The 23,961-nt window shown below is 46.4% G+C and overlaps 1 protein-coding gene across 1 annotated transcript in view; it reads left to right on the forward strand.

Annotated features, from left to right (window-relative positions):
• The window catches only part of Hunk (hormonally up-regulated Neu-associated kinase), a 108,208-nt gene that overhangs the window by 54,183 nt on the left and 30,064 nt on the right, over positions 1–23,961 (forward strand). The window contains exons 3-5 of the mRNA XM_021209085.2: positions 6,359–6,414; positions 12,090–12,225; positions 22,505–22,632. Of these exons, the coding sequence (XP_021064744.1) occupies positions 6,359–6,414; positions 12,090–12,225; positions 22,505–22,632 (320 nt within the window). The remainder of the gene's footprint in view (positions 1–6,358; positions 6,415–12,089; positions 12,226–22,504; positions 22,633–23,961) is intronic.

Below are 23,961 nucleotides of genomic sequence, written 5' to 3' on the forward strand. Positions count from 1 at the left end.
GAACTCAGAAATCCGCCTGCCTCTACCTCCCAAGTGCTGGGATTAAAGGCATGCGCCACCATGCCTGGCCGTGGCATGAGCTTTTAATGGTTAGGGATGGCTTATTCTTTGGGAAGGACCTGGGACAAAGGCCCGTTGGCAGGTGAGGCTTCCTGTGAGTCCACTGTGCATCTCTGTGAACCCCACCAAACACTCACTTCAGCATGAGGCCTGGCCTGTGGCTGTTTCTCCTCGGAGCTGACCAATCAGCAGACAGGTCCAAGGGCCTTTTGTTCGCCTATGTCTTGCTTCTGTCTGGAGGCCTCCTCCACAGTCCTCCTGCACGGCTTTCCCTGAGCCTTGACAAAAGGCAGCTTCAGCTCATCAGGTTCATTAGCAACCATCATTTCAGACATCATTTTTGTGTGGGGAGAAGATTCCAAATCCGGTCTTCTAGTCGTTTTGTTTTTTAAGTCCACACTAGATTGTTGTCAACTGTGGCCACCCTGCCTTGCTCTACCTGTACGGCTCTCAGCCCCCCTTCCCCGCCTTCCCAGATTCTGGCAACCACTGTTCTGCCCCCTACTTAGAGAGAGCCTCCTCTTCTTTTGCATCCACAAATGGCTGGGAACATACAGTATTTCGTCTCGATTTGGCTTATTTCACTTAACGCACTCCCCATGGCTACCCAAAGGGAAAACAACGAGCGGTCAATCACCTGCACTGCCGAGGTGTCCGTCAAAGGCAGCGGACAAAACAATGTGGCACTGCCCAATGGCACTCTGTTCAACAGACGTTTGTGTCAATGTGGCTGAGCCTGAGGACACACATTAATCAAAATAAGCCGGTAGCCCAGAAAAAGTGACGTCTGTGAGCTAGCTCCGGGCTTCAGGCTCACCTGCCATGAGGAAGTGAACCTGTTTATGTTTTATTAATGTTGTAAGGTGGAGAAAGGTCTCCCTCATTTCCCCTCTGGTTAAAAAAGCGATGATTCTGGGCAAGGACCACTAACATGTAACCAAGCCATCCTTTACCTGTCTGCTGCTGGAGCCTCTCTTTCCATGGGGTGACAGCCAGCCATTCCAATCTTGTAATGGGTCTAGACGAGGGGCCTCGCTTGCATTTGGGCCACAGCAGTCTGACTGAACTGGGTTTTTCTGGACAGTGGCAGTAATTTTTAAAAGGTATATTATGACACAAATGCAAAAAATGCCTTATGAATAAATCTACCCTCCTTTTTGTGCTCAAGAATACTCCTTGATTCTGTGATTTCTCAGGACCATTTGTGGCCTTTGTGGTCATGGCTGAGCAGCTGGACAGAATTTAGTGGCCCATTGTTCAGAACCAACTTGGATAATAATGTCAGGTAATGGAGGCTGCGCCTCAGTGAACACCTGAGGGAGGCCTAGCGTGTTCTTAACACAAAAGCATAAAGGTTGACTTAGTTTGTAGAAAAATTGCACAGAAACTCCACAGTCTCTATTCACCTTCCCTTCCCCTCCCTCTCCTTTCCTCCCCTATCCTCTCCTCCCACTCCCTTCTCTTCCCCTCCCTTCCCTTCTCCTCCCTTCCCCTCCCCTCACTTCCCTTCCCTTCTCTGTTCTGTCTACTTACAGATCTTGGGTACCCAAGGCGCCCATGTTTTAGCTAGGGAATTCGTGTGCAGACATCAGCATTAACCAAAGGCTGTGGCTGACATTAGAGTTCACGGCAGCATACATTTCTGTGGACCCTGGCAATTCTATGATGTCCTGGACACCGCAGCATAGCTCCATAAAGAGCCATTTGACTACCAGCTACTCCCTCACATCCCATCTCCCAGATACTCCCAGCCTCTGATATGAAATGACCTATCTAGTGTTTGCATGGAACCCTTGGACGTCTCTAGATTACTTATAATAATAGCTAAACCAATGCAAATACCATGCTAATGTTACACTGCCCCATCAACGGCAAGGAAAGGGTCTGTGTACACTCTGCACAAGGAATTTTTCTCCTTGTATATTTTTGAGCTAAGCCTGGAGACCTTGTGAATACAGAGGACTTACGGTAGCCAGGTAAAAACATCTGAACACTGGACATTAAGTTAGGGGAGGTAGTATGTGCTTATAATCCCACCCTTGGGTAGCTGAGGCAAGAGCATTGCCAGAAGTTTAAGGTCAGACCGAACTACATAGCAAGACACCTCCCCCCCCCACCCCACTTCACTCCATCTCAAAGGAATTTAAAAAAAACAAAAACAAAAAACCTTCCTTCAAATTTGGACATGGGACCCCTTTGTCTCAAGAGTCCTCAGGAAAGCAGTTTTCTTTCAAAGCTGGTGGTGGGGATAATGTCCAGAAAGGGTTAATGCTTTTGCCACCTTGGCAATCAAGATCACTCAGCACAGAGGGACTTCATCTCCCTACTGTTGGCCTCTGGCCATCCTGGTAGTGAAACTGATGCTAACTGACATTCTCTAGAAAACTGAACAAGGGGATAATCTGGATAAACCCCCTAGCTAACTAGGTCTGTTCTATCCATGTCTCCTGGGGACCGGACTTGGTCACTTGGGGAAGGCAGTCAGCTGCGATTTTATTCTCCACTTACTGAATAATTATATTTTATACTCCCCTAGGTTTTATTAACTTTTCCTGGGTTTTGCATTTTTTTTTTTTTTTTTTTGTAGTGTTTCTTTTCTGCGCTCGCCCTAATTGTTACTGTACCTTCTCTAGGCATTCACGACCCCAGAGTTACTCAGCCTCGGTTTATTATTCGTTTTTCTGCACAATATTTCATCTGAACATCCCGCCCTTTAATGTCCGACTGTGACTTCCACTAGGCAAGGAGGCTTAATTTCACTCGAAGCAAACCGTGGCTTTGCCTTAGACTGAGATAGTGCGGCTGCCGTGTGGTCCACTTCCACTGAATCACACTTTGGGCTGTTCTCCGACACTGCTGTGCCTTTGCCTGCCGGTTGGAATTACCGAAAATGCTTGAGTAAAAGTTATATGTATGTAAGGTCTTAACTCTCCCAAGAAACCAACCCTTGCAGTCTCTGCAAATCTCTCATCACAGGGGCACTGTGGAAGCCATGATGCTTTCCCCAACTAAGCTGTAGTGAGAGAGGACACAGGACACTTAGCGTCAACGATGACTCCTGGCCTCTAGCGGGTCATCCTAGGTACCTGGTAGAAAGGGTGATGAAGACCAGGGGCAGGACATTCATCCCAAGTTCAAGAAGAATGGCTTCCAGTTGTGACGGCTTGAGAGACAGCATTGAAAGTGGTTAATTTATGGAGACTTTAAATGGGTGCTTATGGGTTAGCATTTCAAGCCAGTACTAACACACACAGATATACATTTATACAGTGTTGGCCAGTGGTGTAGCTCAGTAGGCAAGTGCTTGCCAGAGAGTTCGAGGACCCAGGCTGGGATGTGAGTAGTGTGAAAAAGGAAAGCAAGGTGTTCCATTGTATACGTTGACTTCAGGAAGGTTTAGCTACCATGCTGACCCAGGGAAGCCCTGATTCTGCCTTTACGAGTGGTAGTGAAACTGTATCATGAAATGTGAGGTGTGTGTGTGTGTGTGTGTGTGTGTGTGTGTGTGTGTGTAATAATTCTAAAGTTAAGGCTGGATGTGGTAGCACACATTTTACTCCTAGAATTTGGGAAGCAGAGGCTGTCAGATCTCTGAGTTTTAGGCCATAGTGGTCTACATACAGAGTAGAGTCCTCAGCTAGCCAGAGCTACACAGTGGGTTGTGTGGATGTTTTAGTGTATCGCCTTTTGTTCTTGTGGTGTCGGGGCTGCTTGAATCCAAGGCTTCATGTGATATTGCAACTTTAAAGCTAAGTAGTAGCCAGAGAGACTCATAGTTCCATCCTGTTCCTGAGAATTCACATACAGGTTTTCTAAAATCCTGACTCAAATGGGCAAGACCCACCAGCGGGAGTGTGGGTGGGGCTGCATTACGTTTAGGGTGACTTAGTATTTGGATATGTGTGATGTTGTTTAAAAGCAGTTTCAAGTGGATTGTGGATCGTTCCACTGGAGCTGAAGATATACCGTGTTTCTTCCCAGCCATGTATGCATTCAGAGGGTAGTGTGTGTGTGTGTGTGTGTGTGTGTGTGTATACACACATACATACATACATACATACATACATACATACATACATACATACATACACATGCAAATACATACATATACATATGCATATGTACACACACACACACACACAGAGTCTTCTGTTTGTGAGTCCACTGGACATTTTCTTCCCTCTGACTCTGACTCTTCCCCTTCGGAAGCCCAGCCTCAGCTGTTTCAGAGAAGATTTCTTCTAGCTCCTTCCCGCCCAGTCCTGCTGCAAATGGCCGTCCTCCTCGGGGAGCCTGTGGACACTGATTTGATTTGATTTTTTTCCTCCAGGTTTTCTGCCCTGTCCCTGGATATACTCATATCTTTCTTGAGCGTCATCTCTTTCTCGTACTGAGTTGAGAATTGGTTGCAGGCAGGCCAGGTCTTGACTCAAGCTTGGCTGCATAGTGTTGCTTTACACTCAAGTTTGTCACCAGTGTTTAAAAACTGTGACCGAGTGGAAACTTCTGGCTTCTCTTGCAAATGGACAGGCTGGTAGCACTGGAACTGGGCTGTAAGCGACTGTCCCCTCTCAGTGGGACATCACTACCCTGTTTGATGATATTCAGCTGTTTATGGACATCAGCGTAAGGTATCAGCTGCCATTTTTGTTTCGTTATTAGATTTCAAGTTCCCCATATCAGGCCTTCTGATTTTCTCTATTCCAACGTAGGGAAATTAAATCAGGGCCAGTTCTAGCAGACAATACATAAACGTGTATGCATAGGTACATTTATAGAGAAGCAATTTTAAATTCTATGTATATGAGTATTTTGCCTGCAGGCACTCACCTAGCATTAGGAGGCCAGGAGAGCTCTTGGAACTGGAATCAGGAACAGTTGTGAGTCCTAGAAGCCACGTGGGTGCTGGGAACTGAACCTGGCTCCTCGGCGGGAGCAGCCAGTGCTCACAACTGCTGAGCCATCTCTCCGGCCCCTAGAAACGTATTCTTAGTTAGCATTCAGTGTATGTCGGAGTTGATAGTGAAATTCAAGATTCCAGAGTTCACGTGCTGACTGAGACGGTTTTGAGATGGCGCGAATGTATACTTTCGTTGTACAAATGCAGAGTTTGCCTCTGAAACTCAGGTGGTTCTCTTTGGTTTGATTTTGTTGTTGTTTTGGTTAGTTTGGTTGTATGTTGTTGTTGTTGTTGTGTTTGTACCCAGGGTGTGATGCACATTAGGCAGCTGCCACAGCTCCAGAGCCCAGATCTCTTTGGTAACCTAGCCTCTCTGTGATAGTTACTGACTCACCTGCAGTGCACAAGGATTCCTTGGCGCAATGGAGAGAAAGGCAGGCCTGGTCCCTGGAGGAACGCACAGTCAGCTAGCACTGCGCTCGAGGGTCCCGCCTGGACATCTGGCTCTACTTACTCTTGGTCTCCACTGTCCATGAGTGACATCGCCTACTGTCAGAGGAACTCCGCATTCCATCTGCAAACTCGATTCCCTTTCTTTGTGTCAGGTTAACGTTCAGGCACACCACCAGGGATTAGGATGCCAACATCTGTGGAATCCATTATTCCACCCGTGATAACATCTGCTTGCTAAATAGATGAAAACGTTATCATCTGCCAACGTGTCATGACAGTTACTCCTAAAGGGAGGCCCACGGAGGCTGTAGAAAGGATTAATTAAATCTGTTTTCATTTTTTTATTGATTTTATTTTATACATAGTTTATTGGTGTGAGGCAGGGCGGGGTGGACCATAGCGCATGTGTGCAGGTCAGAGGACAGCTCGAAGGAGTTGGTCCAATCTTGCCTTCCACCATGTGGGTACTGGGGCTTGAACTCAGGTAGTCAGACTTGACTGCAAGTACCTTTACCTGCTCAGCCCTCTTGCCCTGTTTTGTTTAAGTGCTTCCTCAGGTCCACTGGTGATGGGGATTGCTGCTGTTCATACTGTTCACAGACCCCGGCCTTTCTGTTCTTTGAGACTCAGGCAGGTCGCATCCCTACTTTTTATGTCTTCTGTTGTTTATGGTTAACTTTCAGATGTTAGGTCCACTTCTGGAGACTGCTCCCCGCCTTCTCTGCCCTCGCCACACTCCGTATTCCCTGGAATCTTTTAGCTTTTATAGTCGATGGCACTTAGTTATGTCCTGCCTTATGAATGTTTACTCAATGACGAGGTTTCAGCAGAAGGGGTTGGGGTGGGTTGAAAGGGGCTGCAAGGAAGTTCACCCCCTTTCAGGAGTGACATGGCGTTCTGCTCGTTCAAATGCTTATCTGAAATACGTGGTTTTGTTTATTTCAGAGACTTGAAGATAGAGAATTTGCTACTGGATGAAGACAATAATATCAAGCTGATAGGTATGATTTTTTTTTTTTAAAGCAGTGTTGTGTTGTCAATTATTAACTTTGAAAGTTGCCTGTGATCTATGTCTAATCCTCAAGATTTTTTCTACACTATCCCTTGTACTTCTCATGTTTAATTATAGTTTTGATAATGAAAATAGATTTTTAAAGTGATTTAATAATTTATTTAAATAATAATTTGAAAATATTAGGAAGATAAAAAATAGTGTCATTTGATTGTAGAATGAGTTTTATAGTTCCAAGTAAATATTTGTTGGTCACGTATGCCTTTGGACTTTTAATGTCTTCTTCTATGTGTGTGTGGTATATGTTTGATGTGTGTGTGTGTGTGTATGTGTGTGTGTGTGTACCTGTGTGTGGGCATGGAGGGTGGAGGTCAGTATTGGTTGTCTTCCTCAGTTACTCTCCAGTTTATTTTTGAGAAAGGGTCTCACTGAACACAAGACTAACCGTGTGGCCAGGGAGCACCAGAGAGTACTAGGGAGCATCAGGAGCACCAGGGAGCATCAGGGAGCACCAGGGAGCATCTAGGAATGCATGTGCCACCATGACCAGCTATTTACTTGGATGCTGGGAATCCAAGCTTAGGTTCTCACACTCTCATGGCAAACGCTTACCTACTGAGTCACCCTCCGAGCTCCTCAAACTGTGACTTCAATTCAAATGGTTCCTATCGACAGACCTTCCTTCTGCCTCCCTCCCTCCTTCCCTCCCTCCTTCTCTCCCTCCTTCCCTCCCTCCCTAGATATTTTTGTTTTTGAGTATGTGAATGCTGCCCGCATGTATATTTGTCCATTGTGCTTGTGCCTGGTGTCCATGGAGGCCTTAAGAGGGCGTTGGAGTCCCTGGAACTGAAGTTACAGATGTTGTGAGCCACCATATGGGTTCTGGGAATTGAACCCGAGTCCTCTGCAAGAGCAGTTGGTGCTCTGAACTCCTGGCACTCCTCAGCTTTGTAGAAGTTTTTTTTGTTGTTTGTTGTTGTTTGTTTTATTTTAATATGAATTAACAAGAAAATGTATTATTACTAGTAGAAAATAGTTTGGCTCAGAAATGTTGCCTGAATCTTACTCCACTTTTCTGTGTATCTGAGAAAGCCCCAAACAAGGAAAACTGCAACCTGCCTTCCCTTTTGAATATAATCTTACCCACATGTAGTGGTTGATGAGGGGTGGGGGGCTGTGGAGAGAGGTGCCCAGAGAGGGATTATTAGACTCCAGCTTCACCGAAGGAAGGCGGCAGGGTATGCACGGGTGATTAGAAGGTGTGATTGGTCCCTAATTCAGGATCTTAAGTAAATCCCCCTGACTGTTTTGGAAGAACTGTGTTATTTTTGCTGATGATTGTGTGTGTGTGTGTGTGTGTGTGTGTGTGTGTGTGTGTGTGTCTTGGCTGTCAATTTCACCGTGCCCCAGCCGCGAGGCAGCCAGCACCATATCTCTATTTCCTTTCTTTTCCTACTTCAAATGCTAGTAATTTCCTCTGCCTAGATGGTTTGAAAAGACCCATTGGCATCTTGGATCTAACTCAGATCCCAGTAAGGGATAGACTGCAGGGACTCCAGCCCATTTTCCCGGGAAATTCGGAGTCTTGACAGCTGTTGATGGATTTACCCATTAGTGGAAAATTAACAGTTATGAGGAAACCAATCTTCCCCACCCTACAAAGGCCCTTTAAGGACCCTATTTTTAGCAGATTCTTAGAGCAGCCCAGTGATTTTCTTTTTTGTTAGATTGCTTCACTATTGCACTGTGGCTGTCCTGAGATACAGCACTGCAGAGGAGGCCCTGCTGAGAGGCCTGCAGGATATCTTTCTGGCTCAGCCCTCTGGGATCTCTAGCCTTTTACAAAAGGGGTAGAGGGAAGGCCATCCCACCCATTCATGGCTAATGCATGATTTATCTTTGGGAAATGCAGAGGTGACAGTGTCCGTTGCCTTAACAGCAGAGATTTTGAGAGAACAAGCTTGTCGAGGGTTGGGCTGATGTCACAGTGACAGGTCTAAGAGTTCATTCCATCTTGTAGCCGAGGCCGCCTGTGGAGAGTTTCCAGGCCCTGTCAGGCAACTGTCCACAGCTTCTTTCCCTCACTCTCTGTCTCAGTGCCTTTTCTCTCTTTCTGTCAAGCGTAGCCCTAGATAACCACTTGCAAATCTGTCCTGCTGTACAAGCAAGGCTGCTACAAGAGACAGACCTCCGCACCGGTTAGGGCCTTCTACAGAAGAACTGATAATGGTTATGATAGGCCAGACATCCTCCCAAAGGCTACACCCACAGTGCTGAGGACCACTCACTGACACAGCAGGTGCTTATATGACTAGCCAGAGATTGCCCAAACAAGCTTTATGAGAAGAAACATATACCGACAGTCTGAAGGGACTACATACTTAAGCTAGCGCCTGGAATTCTCATCTCAGGAAGTGTGGTGGTTGCTTTTTAGACCAGGAACCTTCCTTGGGTTCTCACCTCTTGCCTGGTAACCATGGGATTAACACCTAACCAAGTATTTCAAGTCTTCAAGACTGTAAAAAAGACGAATTAACTAGTTATTCAAACCAAATTTGCCTGTGAGGTTTTCTAGCCATGGGCTGCAGGCCTGACCATGGTTGGGAAGATCCCACTCTACCCCTGCTTATGGCTAAAGTAAAGGAAGCGATGTACAGAAAGCAGAAGCAAGGCACAGAGAACCTACTTGGTTATAGTTCAGAGGGGCCTTCCCTGAGCATGGGACCGCTTGCGATGAGCAGAGACCCCACTCCTTATCGTAAGAGTAGATTACAGTCTGTTCACCATGCCTGGAAAGGTCTTCAGTCCAAACTTAAAACATGTGGCAACATCTTAGGCCAAACAATTTGATAGTACAAGGTGGGCAAAGCCTATTGGAAAATGACCTGGTGTCAGAGGAAGGAGGCTCTGGTCTTTGGGTTTCTGTGAGTCTCCTTTCTCTCACCACCTAATGACCTAAATAATACCATAAATGGAAGATACATTGCATAGCCTAGAAGGTAACAAGGCGTTTCATTCAGCCTGCTTCCCAATAATACTATAAATCAAAGATACATTGCATAGCCTAGAAGGTCCCTGGAGATGAGGGGAAGAAGCCGGTGTCGCACCAGGTTTTCTTACCTCTAGGATGGGTAGTGAGGATCAAAGGTCTTTACTAAGCCTTATTATTACTATGTTAGCTTGAAAGCCCTTTGAACCTCTCCTCTTCAAACGATTTATTTAGGTGGTTTTCCAAGAGGATTATAGCTGTTACCATTTCTTAATAGTTTCCCTGTTTCTGAAACCATTTGGTTTAAATAAACTTACGCCAGTGTTTCAAATTAGCTAGAGTTATCAGGGGTAAGATTTTTGATTCGATCATGTTTTTTTTTTTCTTCTTACAAAAAGAAGAGAGGAAGAAGCAGGAAAAGAGAAGGCAGCTTGAATGTCTGGGTATGTTCTCTCTCACCCACAGGGATAGCTAGAGCTTAGAAGAGCTGTGAAGTCGCCGGGGTCTTTTTTTGAGACTGCGTTTGGCAGCTCTCAGAAAATCAAGTGATAATTAGCTTATGTATTTACTAAATCTAATTGAGGCCAAGCTATCTGATGTTACCGGGAGGCAGATTTCTCTCCAGCCCCCCTCTAATTATAGGCATATGTGTAAAACTTTAATAACCATAATTATGAATGTGAAATATTCTGCCTTTTAAAATAGAGTGTTCTTGGCCGAGATGGTGAGAACTTTAAATGCAGGTTCTGAGCCCTCCTGCTTCCCAAATCCTGCACGATTTTATCTCCTTGAAATGTGCTCTTAAGATAAGGCCAGGCTCTGTTCCCTAGCTTGCCTGGGACAGTAGAGGGTGATCTGGCCTCTTATCTTGCCCTTTGTGATAGACCAGATGTGGGGGAAGGGAGGAGGTGGTCTGAAAGAGGCCACCCTTCGCTGTCACAGAGCCCCCGTTGACCAGAGGAATGGGATCTTTGCCTTTAATCTTGGAAACTTAGAAATACGTTTTCTGGGACTGCTTTCAGATTTGGGCCTCTAATAGACAACTTTCCTTAAAACTTTGACTCTTTCATGGTGGATGTTCTTAGAGAGGCCTATTAGCCCTATGGCTCCTCTCTTTCTCCCCTGCTCTTGTGCTTCACTATACACTGGGATCTGGGAACAGGGCCCCTCACCGTTGCCTGTTCAGATGGGAGGCCACCTGTCATCTGTAGCTGCAGCAAGGCTTTTCTGTGCAGATCTTATGGTGCCCTGTGGGGCAAACTGGACCAAAGGGAAAGGAAATGGGCAGGGTAGAGGGTGAAGGCATGGAGTCAGGAGGAGGGACCAGCGGTGGGTGGGAAATACAATCAAAACAAAAGAAGAGAAAGTTCAGTGTTGGAATACAGACTTCCTGCTGGTTGTTCACTCAGATCCTTAATGTGGGCTCTGATTCTTCCTCAGGAGCCTGAGTTGAGGGCTTGGTGTTCTTTGGAGCCTGAGAGAGTCGCTGGCTCTCTCTAGACAAGCCACTCAGTTATACAGATCACCACAACAGCTGTTAAGAAGGCTCGTCCTGTGACCTGTGGCGTGTGGGCGGCTTCCCATGCTCCTGTGCCTTTTGTCATTTCCCGAGCTTTCTCCATGGCTTCTGTGGTGGGCAGGCACTTGCGGGTGGAGACATGCTAGAGTCAAGCAAAAGACAGAAATACTGTCAGTGCGCTGTTGCAGAATGTATAGGGCTCAGTTCCAGCCTCAGAGCCAATCTCTGCCTTATCCCGAAGCTTGGGAGTCTGATGTCTGTGCGTTAAGAGCTCAGTATTTGCCGTGGAGTTCAAAGGATGACCCAGGATCTCAGCTCTTAATTCTGAGATCAACAAAGATTGAAGAAAGATAGGAGAGGAGGGACGGACACTAACAGCTCTCTAATTACCCTCCGGTTGCAGTATCTTTAAAGATCAAAAGTAAAGAGTTCACAAACCTTGTAATAGACCCAAAGGAGCTGTGAGGCACTTTGGGGCTTTCTTGCTGGCCTCCCAGATGCCTTCCTAATCTAAGAAAAGCAACGCCATGAGGTCACATAGTCTGGTTGGCATCACCGACCTGCTGGGCGTTCTTTCTCCAGCCAACATGTGGGGCTGTTTAAACTGCGTTTCCTCCCCTCCGGCCCCTTCCAACTATAGTAACCCTCTGGAAGGAATTTCTTAAAGACCTTAATGACCTGAAACCGAGATGAAGAAGTCAGCTGTAAGCGCTCAGTGGTGCCGATGGCCCAGCCGGAGAAAATCAGTCTCCATTCAGTTTCTCCCAGCCTGGCCACCAGGCAGCCAGGACCTCAGCGTGCTCTCCCTTCCTGCGTCAGTCCTAGAAAGCTAACACTCTCTCCTTACCCTGCATGACTCATTTACAAGACTCGGTAGAAATATGTTTTGGCTCATCACACTGTTAGGTCTAGCTGGATTCTGCACTGAGCTGATGTAAAATGTTCCACCGAAGGGAGGGAGTGAGGGAGCCGCCACCCGGCAGGCCTTGGTCTTGAGAAGTCTATCAGAGGTTATGGTTTGCAGCTGGCGGGTTTCCTGCTGGATGTTAAATTATGTGTTAGACTGAGACAATGTTTCCTTTCCTGCTCTCTTTTTTTTTTTTTTTGTTTTTTGCAATTTTCTAATTCAGAGTTCATGTTTGTGTTCTCTCTGCAGACTTTGGTTTGAGCAACTGTGCAGGGATCCTGGGTTACTCGGACCCATTCAGCACACAGTGTGGCAGCCCTGCCTATGCTGCTCCAGAACTGCTTGCCAGGAAGAAATATGGCCCCAAAATTGATGTCTGGTCAATGTGAGTTATCCAGCTTGTAAAAGTGGGTTGGTGTTCCCTCCTGAGGTCCCATGTCCCTTTTCTGTGAAACAGTCTTTCACTATCTGACAAGAATGTACCTATATGCCATGGGATATGTCATCTGTGGTTCTCAGAGCCCGGCATCCCTTTTTCTTTCCAGACTTTTCTTTATAAACTTCCGAAATGGCATTTGCAAACATTTTATTGAGGAGTTGGGAAAAGCAGAAAACCCAGCCAAGTCTTCAGAGACCTTGAGTTGATGGTCCATGAACCACATGTTCTTATGTAAAACTTTTTCATAAAGCCAGACCTTGGGGGTGCAGGGCTGGAGTCACAGCTACCTGGGAGGCTGAGGAAGGAGGATCTCAAGTTCAAACCCTGCCTGAACTACAGAGTGAGCTTAAGGCCCCCCGGACAACTGAGCAAGACTCTGCCTCAAAATCAAAGGATAGGCATGCAGCTAGGGGTAAACCCTGCTGAGTACAGGGCAGGCTCTGGGTTCAATGGCCTGCACCACAAAGCCAAGCCAAACAAACACACGTGTACATACATGTGTATATACATGTGTATATACACATATGTATACCACTACATGCATATACCATACAGGCTTGTGTGAACACATGTATACACAGAGAGAGACGAGACACACATAGCAAAACAAAACACACAGGCATGTGATGTACATCCACACATATTACACATACACACACACACACACACTATACACCACATACATACCACATGCACACACCCCTATATACATGCATACAGCATATACATAGATGTGCATCACCCATGCCATATAAGCAGACACACAGAACACATACACATATACACATGCACACACTCAAACAAACAGACCCTACCACAGTTTTGTAAGCACGAGCTCTAAGTCTGTTTGATGCTGCGCACCTCTTTGTACCTGCCTGGTCCCCACCCTCCGCTTGGCTCTTCTCCTGTGTTCCTACCCATGTTAACTTGCTGGAATGCTAGTCCCTCTCTCGTTCCAATCTGGCACCTGGTCTTTACTCTAAGAGCCCCTTGTGGACTCTTCATGTTTCCCCCTGAGGACCCCTGTGCCTGAGCACAGTCTTCACCTCCGGGTGACAGTTTGCACCTGAGTCCAGCTCTTAAGGGAACAGATGGTATTGTGTTGCTCCAGGTGTCAACACGGTGAGATGAAGCGGGACTCTCCTGAGTGTACAGAGTACATAGAGGAGGGTAGCAGGCTTTGGCTCTTCTGTCGCCTCTTCTGACACAGAAGCCAGTCAGTTATCCACGTGTCGACGAAAGCACCAGCTGGCAAGGGTTGGACTTTGTTTCCTCCCCTTTGCCAAGTTGTTCAGCCAGGGAGAGGAATTCATATTTAGCAACCATCGACACTCCATCTCTCAGTGCTGTGACCAAGATACAGGGTCCTGCTCCCAAGGAAAGGTTTTCTCCACTTCCCTTTGCCCATGGCCACCAGCTCTCCGTCTGTCAAGAAGCAGTAACTTTGTGTCTGTCTGGGCTAATAGTGGTAGGTGACACTCGGGAAGAAGAAAGGAGATGATGTTGGACCACACTGCCTGGATAGATCTGGAGCTGTTGTCTGCGGCTGGCAAATGTCATCCTTCACTCTTCTACACTGGTAGACGGGTCCCTCCTGGGGTTCCTCAACATCTGTATTAGTGTCCCCTTGATGGGAATTATTCTCTCTACGAAGATAATGCACACTGTAGGTACTCGCAAGATCTCTACGAGGCCAGGTGAACCTTCTCGGAGGTTGCTGGCAGGGAGACTCTGGAGCAGACCATGTTATGTGTAGAATCTCACTCATGCCAGAGGAGAAGAGACCCCAGGAGAAAGATGGCAAGCTGTAGTACCCAAGACTCTGCTGAGTGGGTCTGCGTCTCCTTTGCTGGGGCCTCCCTAGGCAGAGTCAATTACAGGGCCCCAACCTTAGGCCAGAAGAGATCTCCTTTCCTGCCACTGGGGGGTATAGCCAGCTATTGTGACTCACTTGCCCACTTCTAAGAACTGAATTGTGTCACACAGTCCCCAGCTGATATTTTGAAGCCCTACCCCTCCTCCCCCATGTCAAGGTATTTGGTGCTGGGCCTTTGGGAGGTGTTGGGTTTGGATGAAGTGACATGGGTGGGACCCATGATGCAGTTAGGGTCCTTATAAGAGACACAGAGAGCTTGTGTTGTCTGGGTGCTATGAAGTCACAAGGGCAGGCCTGTCCTATCTAGGAAGGAGACTCTCACCAGAACCCATCTCTGCTTGATCTTTATCTTGGACTTTCAGCCTCCAGAATTGTGAGACATTGTCTATTATTTGAGTTTCCCCGTTCTGTGGCATTTTGCTATAGTTAGCCAGCTTTCTGTGGTCATAACCAAATACCTGATTGGCCTCATTGATTGGGGTCTTTGGTGATGCACAGGGCTGAGGATGCCATGAATATGTGACAGGGCAGAACTGCTAAAGTTACAAGCCAGAGGACAAAGCCTGACCATCCCTTCCAGAGCATGCTCCTGCTGCTTAAGAATTTCCAGTAGACCCGACTCCTTAAGAGTCTACTAATAATGCCCTCCTGGGAACCATGCCTTTAAAAGCACGTGAACCTTTGGTGGAGACCTGCCTAAACCACAACATTGATAAAGACTGGGGTGAGCAAGACACATACCTACCTACAAGTCCCCTGTAGACAGATGGAGGCATGTGTATGCACAAAACTATGTACATGAAACACCTTGAGAAAGCAGTGAGGGGCCCTTTAACCTGCTCCCGAGAGCTGAGCGAGGCTGGCCGGGTAGGAAGAGGCGGGGAAAGTCCCGGGCAGGGTGCACCATGCATCTGATGATCACTACCAACTCTTAAGGTCTTGGTGAAAACATGAAACCTCAGAACCTCCTTTACACAATGAATTTTCCACTCCCTTAGAGTCCTGTGTCTGAGGCCTGGGATTAGATTTCTGTGTGGTACCCATGGCTTTGTTGTCAGCACTGAGAAATGGAGCCCACTTGCTCCCTGTTCCAGTACCATTATTACAAAATGCCTGCTTTCTTACTGCTGTGAAACACACTGAGGAATTGACTTCTCAAGTCAAAAGCAGACTCCCCTCTGCAGGGGCTTGTGAGCCTGCTGGGTGGCAGGGGCTAACTAGCTGAGGCGTGCGTCTGAGGGGAGTGAGGAGGAAACCCCAGCTTCTTCCACAGGAAGGGCTGGAGAGCTCTTGAGACAGCTTGGAGTGCTGGAGGGTCTGGTAATGCTCCACCTCTGGTAATGTGAACATTATCTACGGGAAAGGAGATGGCATCTTGTGGTGGTCCTCATTTTCAATGGTGTTATTTTCAGGACCATACAAATTATCCTTAAAATCCTGTTCACCCTTTTCCTTCACCTCACTTTTTTATGCACACATGCTTAAGCACGCGCGTGCACACACACACACACACACACACACACACACACACTATTCTTTTCCTCCCTCTCCTTCTCCCCGATTTTCTTCCTTCTTCCTTCCCCTTCCAGTGAACTTTGAGATTTTAGACACAAAACTGGAATGTTCATTCTGGCGTATCAGACATTTATTATCGCTTTTTGACTTTTCCCTCAGAGTGGCGTATGTTCTAATTTGAGAATAACTTTAATGCAGATGTACTTTTTTTCTCAGGCCTGCCTCTGCTTCCCAAGTTCCAGGATCAAAGGCATGTGCTGCCGCCACCAGGCTCAGATCTACTTTCTTGTTTTGTTTTTGTTTTTATTTATTTATTTATTTATTTATTTATTTATTTATTTATTTATTTATTGAGATAAGCGTCTCTCTGTGTAGCCTTGGCTGTCCTGGAACTCACTGTATCAACCAGGCAGGCCTTAACTCAGGGACCTGTCTGCCTCTGCCTCCTGAACACTGGCATTAAAGGTGTGCACCACCACCACCCGGCACCAGATGTACTTTTTGATCGAGTATAATTTAACTTCAAGAATATTATGATGCTTGTTGGAAAAACTCAGTGAGCCTCTAAGGGAAAACAAACAAACAAACAAACAAACAAACTAGACACCAGGAGTCTTGTCCCCAAGAGTGGGAAGGGGCAGGGTTTCCAGTTTGTCATTGTGGCTGTGGAAATTAGCTGTCTCGTGTACTTATGCATAGTCCATGGGCTTCACGAGAGGGGCCCTGCTTTCCCCGTGCCTTTGGGTGGATAAGTTGGGTGAGAGGTAACACACTTTCATCTCTCTACAGAAAAGAGTGCTCAGGAAGAGAATGACAAACTTTGGGCCAGGTCCTAGGCTCTGCATTTTACAGAAATGATACCAGATGCCATTCCCTGCAGGCAGGGGTCACACGCAGAAGGGTTTTCTCTGTTCATGATAAAAGATGGTGGGGAAAGGGGCAGGAGGACATCTGTATTCATCTGGGAAAACTGAGGTCCTTCTACTTTTAAAAGAGAAGATCAGCGCCAACTGGGCGGTACCTGCCTTTTAGCTCGGTATTCAGGATGCTGGGGCGGACGTGATACATTTGAAGTTATCCTGGGCTACACAGTGAAACTTTGTCTTAAAGATGGAGCTTTCTTCAGCTTTGGGGCTTTTTAAGTTAATAAAATACAAGGCGTTTCCCTGGTATTTTCACTCCCCCTCCCGCCCCAACACCTTTGTAGCTAGCACATTTATTAAATAGAGCACAGAAACAAAAAGAAACAAAGACCTTGAGATACACCAGACAGTGTTTTCTTCCAGTTTAATGGAAGAGGGTTGGGATGAGGATGCTTATAAGATGGATGAACTACTCCTGTTCCCCTCTGAGGACCCTAAATTTGGAGTTGTACTGAACACTGATGCAGAGAGAAAGAAAGACAGAACTTTCTGGCAGGGGGTTAATTTTAAAATCATGAAGGTCACTCCTTTCTGGTAGACCAGTATGGAACCAAGGTGCCCACGGCGGTCCCTCAGCTGTTCTCTATGTGAGCAGGTGGCTGTCAAGGCTCCTGGCAGCATGGCCCCAGCACTTGGGACCTCACTTTCCACCAGTCCTGCCGAGTTGACATTCGCTTTGTTCCTTGCATCTAGATAAAGTTTCTGGCAACTTCTCCAGGGAGCGCTGGCTCTGTGTCTTTCCTCTCAGAGGAATTTTCCTCTAGAGAATATTTTAATGTGTAGGACTGACTGTCAGGGCCAGTGTTTGCCTTCTGACTCAGGACCAAAGATCCCAGGCTATTCCCCAAGGTGACTTTTCTCCTTCCGGCGCTCCTCACTGTCACCGGTCCTTTTCTTTTGACACCAGAACATTGCACAATCCACTATCCCATAGGGTTTTCTCACCCTGCCAGGGCTGTCTACTTCCTCTTGGTTTTGCACACATTAGCACTGTTGCCTTGTGGCTCTCCCGGCTCTGTAATTGGTGGCTTTCTTCAAAGCTAGCTATCCTGGACTCATAGAGATCTGTTGTCTGCCGCATAGAACCCAGGAAACCCTTGGGCCATATTTCAAAAGGCTTTTCAGGAAATTCTGAGCATGTTTTGAAACTCCGCCTGGTTCTATGGGATTACAGAGGTTTATAAACCGCATTCCACAAGTCTCCCTTGGTATTCTTGCATACTTGTGAAATGTCAGAGGGGCTGAGTCTCTCTTTATCCACATATTAAACACGGATGAAAGCTCTAGGGGAGAGGAATTAAGATGTCCAATCTGGTTTCTCTTTTAAAATCTCCTAGGGCAATCTGACTATTAATGTGGGTTTCTGTTATCAATTACAATAGGGCCAAATTATAACTGTAGTTTTTGTTGTTTGTTTATTTAAAAAGTTTCATTATTTATTGATTTTTTTTTTTAAATGAAACAACAGAGAAGATTATTTGGTGCCTGGTTTATACTAGACACAGTACCCCTGTGGGTTCAGCTATTTGGCCCTCAGATTATCTACATTTCAAGGATAAATGACCTTGGGATGAAGTGAGAGAAGTCATCCGCAAGGGTGTGTGAGTTTTTAATTGACCACTCTATCAGATCTGGAAGCCTTTGGGCAAGGCAGTCAAGTTCATCCTTGCTGGCAGGAGTTCCCTGGTGCCATCTTAAACACAGTAGCTTTCATCTTATCTGTGGTCTAAGTAGATAACAGAGAGAGACAGAGGCCAGTGTGTTAAGCATTGACTTATGGAGGGTTTGTTTTTTCTTTTTTTTTTCTCTTTTATTCTTTGAAGCCAAATGATTTGGTATCTTCAGATATCCTAGAAGAAAGTTTAGCAAAGGTTTTTGAGTTGTTATTCTTGGTTCATACATTCAACAAACCCCTTCAGCTGGTTCCTCACCCCTCCCCACTGTACTCTACTTCTGTAGGCTTTCTGAAGGCATTCAGAGCATTCAACCTGTGGCAAAGAAGCCACATGTCCCCAGTAGATAAGACATAACACGAACAGTGACAGGGCATTGTCTTCAGGCTTGAGTGCTGTACGCTGCCCTCTGAGAGGAAGAACAGTCCTGAAGTCTTCACATGATGGCTTAGGCGAGGCTCTTGTTGTTGTTGTTTAAGTGTTATGAGCACACGAATCCAGAATTAGGTGGAATAAACTTATGACTTGGTACAACTAAAACACCCAAACTAAAATGACCAAGGCTAAGGAGTCCTTGCTTATTCCAATAAACACATCAACATAACACAACGGGGTCAGTCCTGAAGAGGACCTGGGTGGCTGTCTATGCACCCTTCCTGGCTAGGCAGGGGTGCTCCGAGCCCTATAGCCCTACTTTGATGACTTGATTTCCCACAACTTAGGTTTTTATCTTCCCAGTGGCTTTTAAACTAGACTGAGTACATTCAGAGAGATTAAAAAAAAAAAAAAAAAATCATGATTGTTGCCCATGTGTGAATTTGTGTATGTGATGTGCTGTGTGTGTGTGTGTGTGTGTGTATGTAAGAGAGAGCGAATTAGAGAAAGAGAAGAGAAAGATAAGTCTCATCTCAGCGGGCACATGGTGGTCAGAGGCCATGACAGTTTTCCTTTAACTTTGACACACATTTCAGCACCTGAGCGCTTGTCTGCCAAGCACTGTAACCTGCTGAGCCATCTCACTGGCCCCAGAGGGATTGTTAAGGCATATACGACCAGGCCTGGCCGCTGAGCTCCGAGTCTCTGACTCCCCTAGTCTGGAGCTGGTCCCAGGAAGGTGCGTTTTTAAGTGTTCGAGTGGTGCTGATGCAGTGGAGTGAGGACCGTGCTCCTTGATTGTCAGGACTCCTACAGATGCACCACTCACAGTTAGCTAAGTCCGTTTTTCCCACTTCCTCATTAGATGGTGTGAATAATTCAGTTCTCACTGTGGGAGAGTACCCTGTCTTGTTCCAGAAGGGACTGCACAAAATACACAGACTTAACTATGGCCACCCCTCCTCATTGAGCCCTGCAGGGGGGGACAGGGACAGGCTGTCTGTAGGCTGCCGGGTTGCGGTTTATCTTGGAGATGACTGTTTAGTGGCCTTCAGTAACTGTGGAAGAGGCCAGGGGTTTTTCTACCCATTAAGGCCTGTGTCTAAGGCCTCTCTGTGGATACAGATCTTGCAGACTGCTTAGTTTTCTATTAAAGTTACTATTGAAGGCCCCCAAAGCCAAGGTGTTTGGCTCCATCTAAAACACATCAAAGGCGGAGCACTGGGCAGTGGGTTCTGTTTTTTTTTTTTTTTTTTTTTTAAAGATTTATTTATTTATTTTATGTATGTGAGTACACTGTAGCTGTACAGATGGTTGTGAGCCTTCATGTGGTTGTTGGGGATTGAATTTTTAGGACCTGCTCACTCTGGTGGGCCACGCTCGCTCTGGCCCAAAGATTTATTTATTCTATACGTAAGTACACTGTAGCTGACTTCAGATGCACCGGAAGAGGGTGTCAGACCTTATTATGTATGGTTGTGAGCCACCANGTGGTTGCTGGGATTTGAACTCAGGACCTTTGGAAGAGCAGTCGGTGCTTTTAACGCTGAGCCATCTCACTAGCCTGTACAGTGGGTTCTTTTTTGTTGTTGTTGTTTTTGTTTTTTTTCAAGACAGGGTTTCTCTGTTTAGCCCTGGCTGTCCTGGAACTCACTTTGTAGACCAGGCTGGCCTCAAACTCAGAAATCCGCCTGCCTCTGCCTCCCTAGTGCTGGGATTAAAGGCGTGCGCCACCACGCCCGGCTGTACAGTGGGTTCTTAAGGCAGGTCTCCACTCACCTCTCCCAAACAAAAAAAAAAAAACCAACATTCAAAATATATATGCGAAGGACCTAAGACAAAACTATGTAGGTTCCGCAGTTGCTGCTTCAGTCTCTGTGAGCTCCAGTGAGTCCTGCGTAGTTGGTTCTGTGGGTCATGTTCTTCTGGTGTCTCCAGGCTGCCCGCCTCAGCTTGCCTCTATTGCCCACTTCCTTCCCCTGTGAGATCTGTTGCTTGGCGTGGACTTGCAGTAATACCTCTCGTGCTTGCTGCCGCGGTCTGACACTCGCTCGCCACGCTAGTCCCTGTTGTGACACGCGATGCCGCCTCGCCGTGTAAGTGACTCATTTGGCTATGGAACTTTTCGTTCCTATCTCTTTTCACGCCCTGGGGAATGTGTTGCGCTGAACGCACACCTAGAGTGACTGCTGTCACTGGCTGCGCATATGCCTTGTCTGTTCTTGGCTCCTGCTCCTTGGTTTATGCCATTTCTCACATGGCCAACTGAAGATGTCTACGCTCCTGCATGAAAACACTCACCCGAGGAGCTTCCCAGATTAAAAGTCCTTTTTCCTTACCTGGGCGCTCATGGAGAAGCAGTGCAGCCCAGCCGTCTCTTGCACTCAGTGCTCTCTGCTCAGAGGAGTTGCCTTTATTTGTTTGTGGGTTTGTCCGTTCCCTGTTTCTCTTCAGCTCACCATCCAAAAATGGCAGCATCCTCGCCTGGCTGACAGTACTCAGTCAGCCAGAGGCATCCAGCAAGAATCTGTGGAATGAATGTTTGTGTGTCTGCCTCCCTGACTCCATTCTGAGTTCAGAGAGAGAGAGCTGGGCCTCAGCTTACTTCTGAAACCCTAGAGTGCTTTGTGCTGAGCTGCGGGCTCTAGTACCTGTCATTATATGGAATGCATAATTCGGAGGCGCCTCTGTGGAATTACACTCAAGGGTCTTAATTTCAATCAGCCTCGTTGGCTCTGTTTTGACTGGAAATCCTGTTGCCTGTTTTTAAAAACACATCCACCCTGGTTCCTTTGAACAGTGGAGACCTCTTGGCAGGCAGGCAGGCAAACATTTCTTCCCCATCAGGAAATCTCATCAACATGATAGTAGGTTTATACATCCAGGAAATAAAATCTTCCCAGAAGACTTCGCTGTCCTCTGGCTTGGCTTTGGGTATAAGCAGTTAAGCCCACTCAACCACAGCCCAGATACTGGGCCAGGGCCTGGTGGTCCAGTCTTAGGACAAACAATCAAAGGAGAAATAAGACTGGGAAAGACCTTCCTTAGTGACAAACCAGTTCAAGAGATGGATAAAAGGCTGGCTTTGAGTGTGGGGTTTTAACCTCAAATGGCTGAGCGGTAAGCAGAAGCCATCATTAGCCCAGTACTGGTAGTTCTGGTCCTGAGTTTCATCTGCCTCCGAAGTCCCACTTTGCACATTGTATCTGGAAAGATTACAGGCTGGTGAGGTCTCTCCTGATGCTATCAAGGTGTATAGCTCGTCCCTTCATCTGGAATTTCTTGGTGTTGACATCTTCCCATTACAATGTGAGTGTCCCCTGCTCAAATGCTTAAGTCCAGAACTAGTTTGGGCTTTGGAATCTTTGCATCCATGCAGTAGACTCTCCTGAGTATGGGACCCAAGTCGGTGTTTCCCACGCGTTACATACACAGTCCAAGGTGCGTTTATGGCATCCCACTTTGTGCACTTTTGTCTTGACTATAACCTGCCCCATGAGGCCTGAGGTGCAACCTTCTGCCTGTGGCATCATTTTTGAGGGTCAAGAGGTTTCAGAATTTGGAGGAGTTTAGGTTGTCCAGCTGACACTCAGCTTAAATTCATAGACAAGAGAGTGTGGCTGCCCCTCAGGAGGGAGCTCATCTCGGGCTCACTCGTCTCTGGGTCCCTCAGAACGTCTTCCCAGTGTTCTCACCCCAGCCTTTTCGGAGTCAACACCTCAGCCATGACAAGATGCGAGGGTTCTGGAAAGATGGTTAGCCAGAGGTAGAAGCTGGAAGGGAAGCCAGCTCCGTGTGTGTGTTCTGTGCCTTCTGCACCCAGGGCCTTTTCTGCTCTCACACTTTGATGTCTCTCTTTCCAGAGGTGTGAACATGTACGCCATGCTGACGGGGACCCTACCTTTCACTGTGGAGCCTTTCAGCCTGAGGGCTCTGTATCAAAAGATGGTGGACAAAGAGATGAACCCCCTACCCACCCAGCTCTCCACAGGTAATGCATCTGCTGCTGTGGGTTGAGGATCAGTCGCCTGCCCTCGCATAGTCTGAACTCATTTTGTTGGTTTGATGTGAATTCCTTCCCTGTGTAGATACAACAGACATCGCTGGGCTTCCCATCCCTAGGCAGCCAGACCATTCATTGTGTGTGTGTGTGTGTGTGTGTGCTCTCTCTGTGTAATTTGAAAGCTCCAAACCCCTCCTTCCACCTTTGGTACACAACACATATATCAGGAGGGCCTCGTGCCCTCTGCTTGGGGACTAGCTGCAGGCTCTGCTGTTTGAAAGCTCACTGTTTTACAGTACCGCCTTAGTGAGGAGGGTTATAAGCATGCTTACGTTTCTGTTAGTCTGTTTATTGTAAAGAGATATTCGTTTCAGTCATGTAGCTGATCTGGGATTTGTTTTATTATGTGATCTCTTGAGGCTTTCAGGTATAGGTAGGTTCGGTTACTTCAAAACAATCGATCATTCGTGTGTTTGAGAAGTTCTCTCAAACATTAGCAACTTCAAATTACAGTAAAAGCCTTGACTAAAGATTGGGTTTTGACTCTGTAAATGAACAGGATCTGATCTTTTCTTTGGTTCACAATTTACATCAAGTTCCTAGTTTACACACCACTCTGAGGGTCACTTAATTGCTCTGTTAGAAAGAATCTAGTTTCAACGAAATGAGGCATTTGACCAAGAAAGGATAATTATTTAATTTTTCTCTTTCGGGTACATGGATAGAATAGAACATTTTATTTTGCCACTGTTGAGTAATTTTCCCTTGGGTTTATAAGCATCTGGGAAACTGATCTGAGATTTAGTCTTGTCCAACTTGAAATGAGTTCTTGGGCATAATTATCTAATCAAGCTATACTTTGACCTTGCCAGTGATATCTAATCTCTGGAGGTTGACAGCCTTGGAAGGCATTGTGTCCTTGGGAAGAGAAGCCACTATACTGACTTCTAGAACAATTAGTTCTGCAATGGGAGTCCGAACTCATGGAGTTAGAAAGTGCACAACATATTGAAGGGATCACCACATTGAAGCATTTGGGCACTTGGGGTCTGGAAGTGCTACAAAGTACTATGGGAAGTGTTCAGCCATCCATCCATTTATTCATCATTTTATATCTATTCTCTCTGTCCATGACAACTAATCACATGCTAGGTGTGCCTGAAAGAGAGGGAATGAGCCACACACAGCCTTGGCTCCTATAGAGTGCACACATCTATGGGAGAGGCAAATATATATATATGTATATGTATATATATGTATATATATATATATATATATATATATATATATATATATATATATATATATATATATATA

This window comes from Mus pahari, chromosome 12, assembly GCF_900095145.1.
Source record: "Mus pahari chromosome 12, PAHARI_EIJ_v1.1, whole genome shotgun sequence".
NCBI classification, from domain to species: Eukaryota; Metazoa; Chordata; class Mammalia; order Rodentia; family Muridae; genus Mus; species Mus pahari.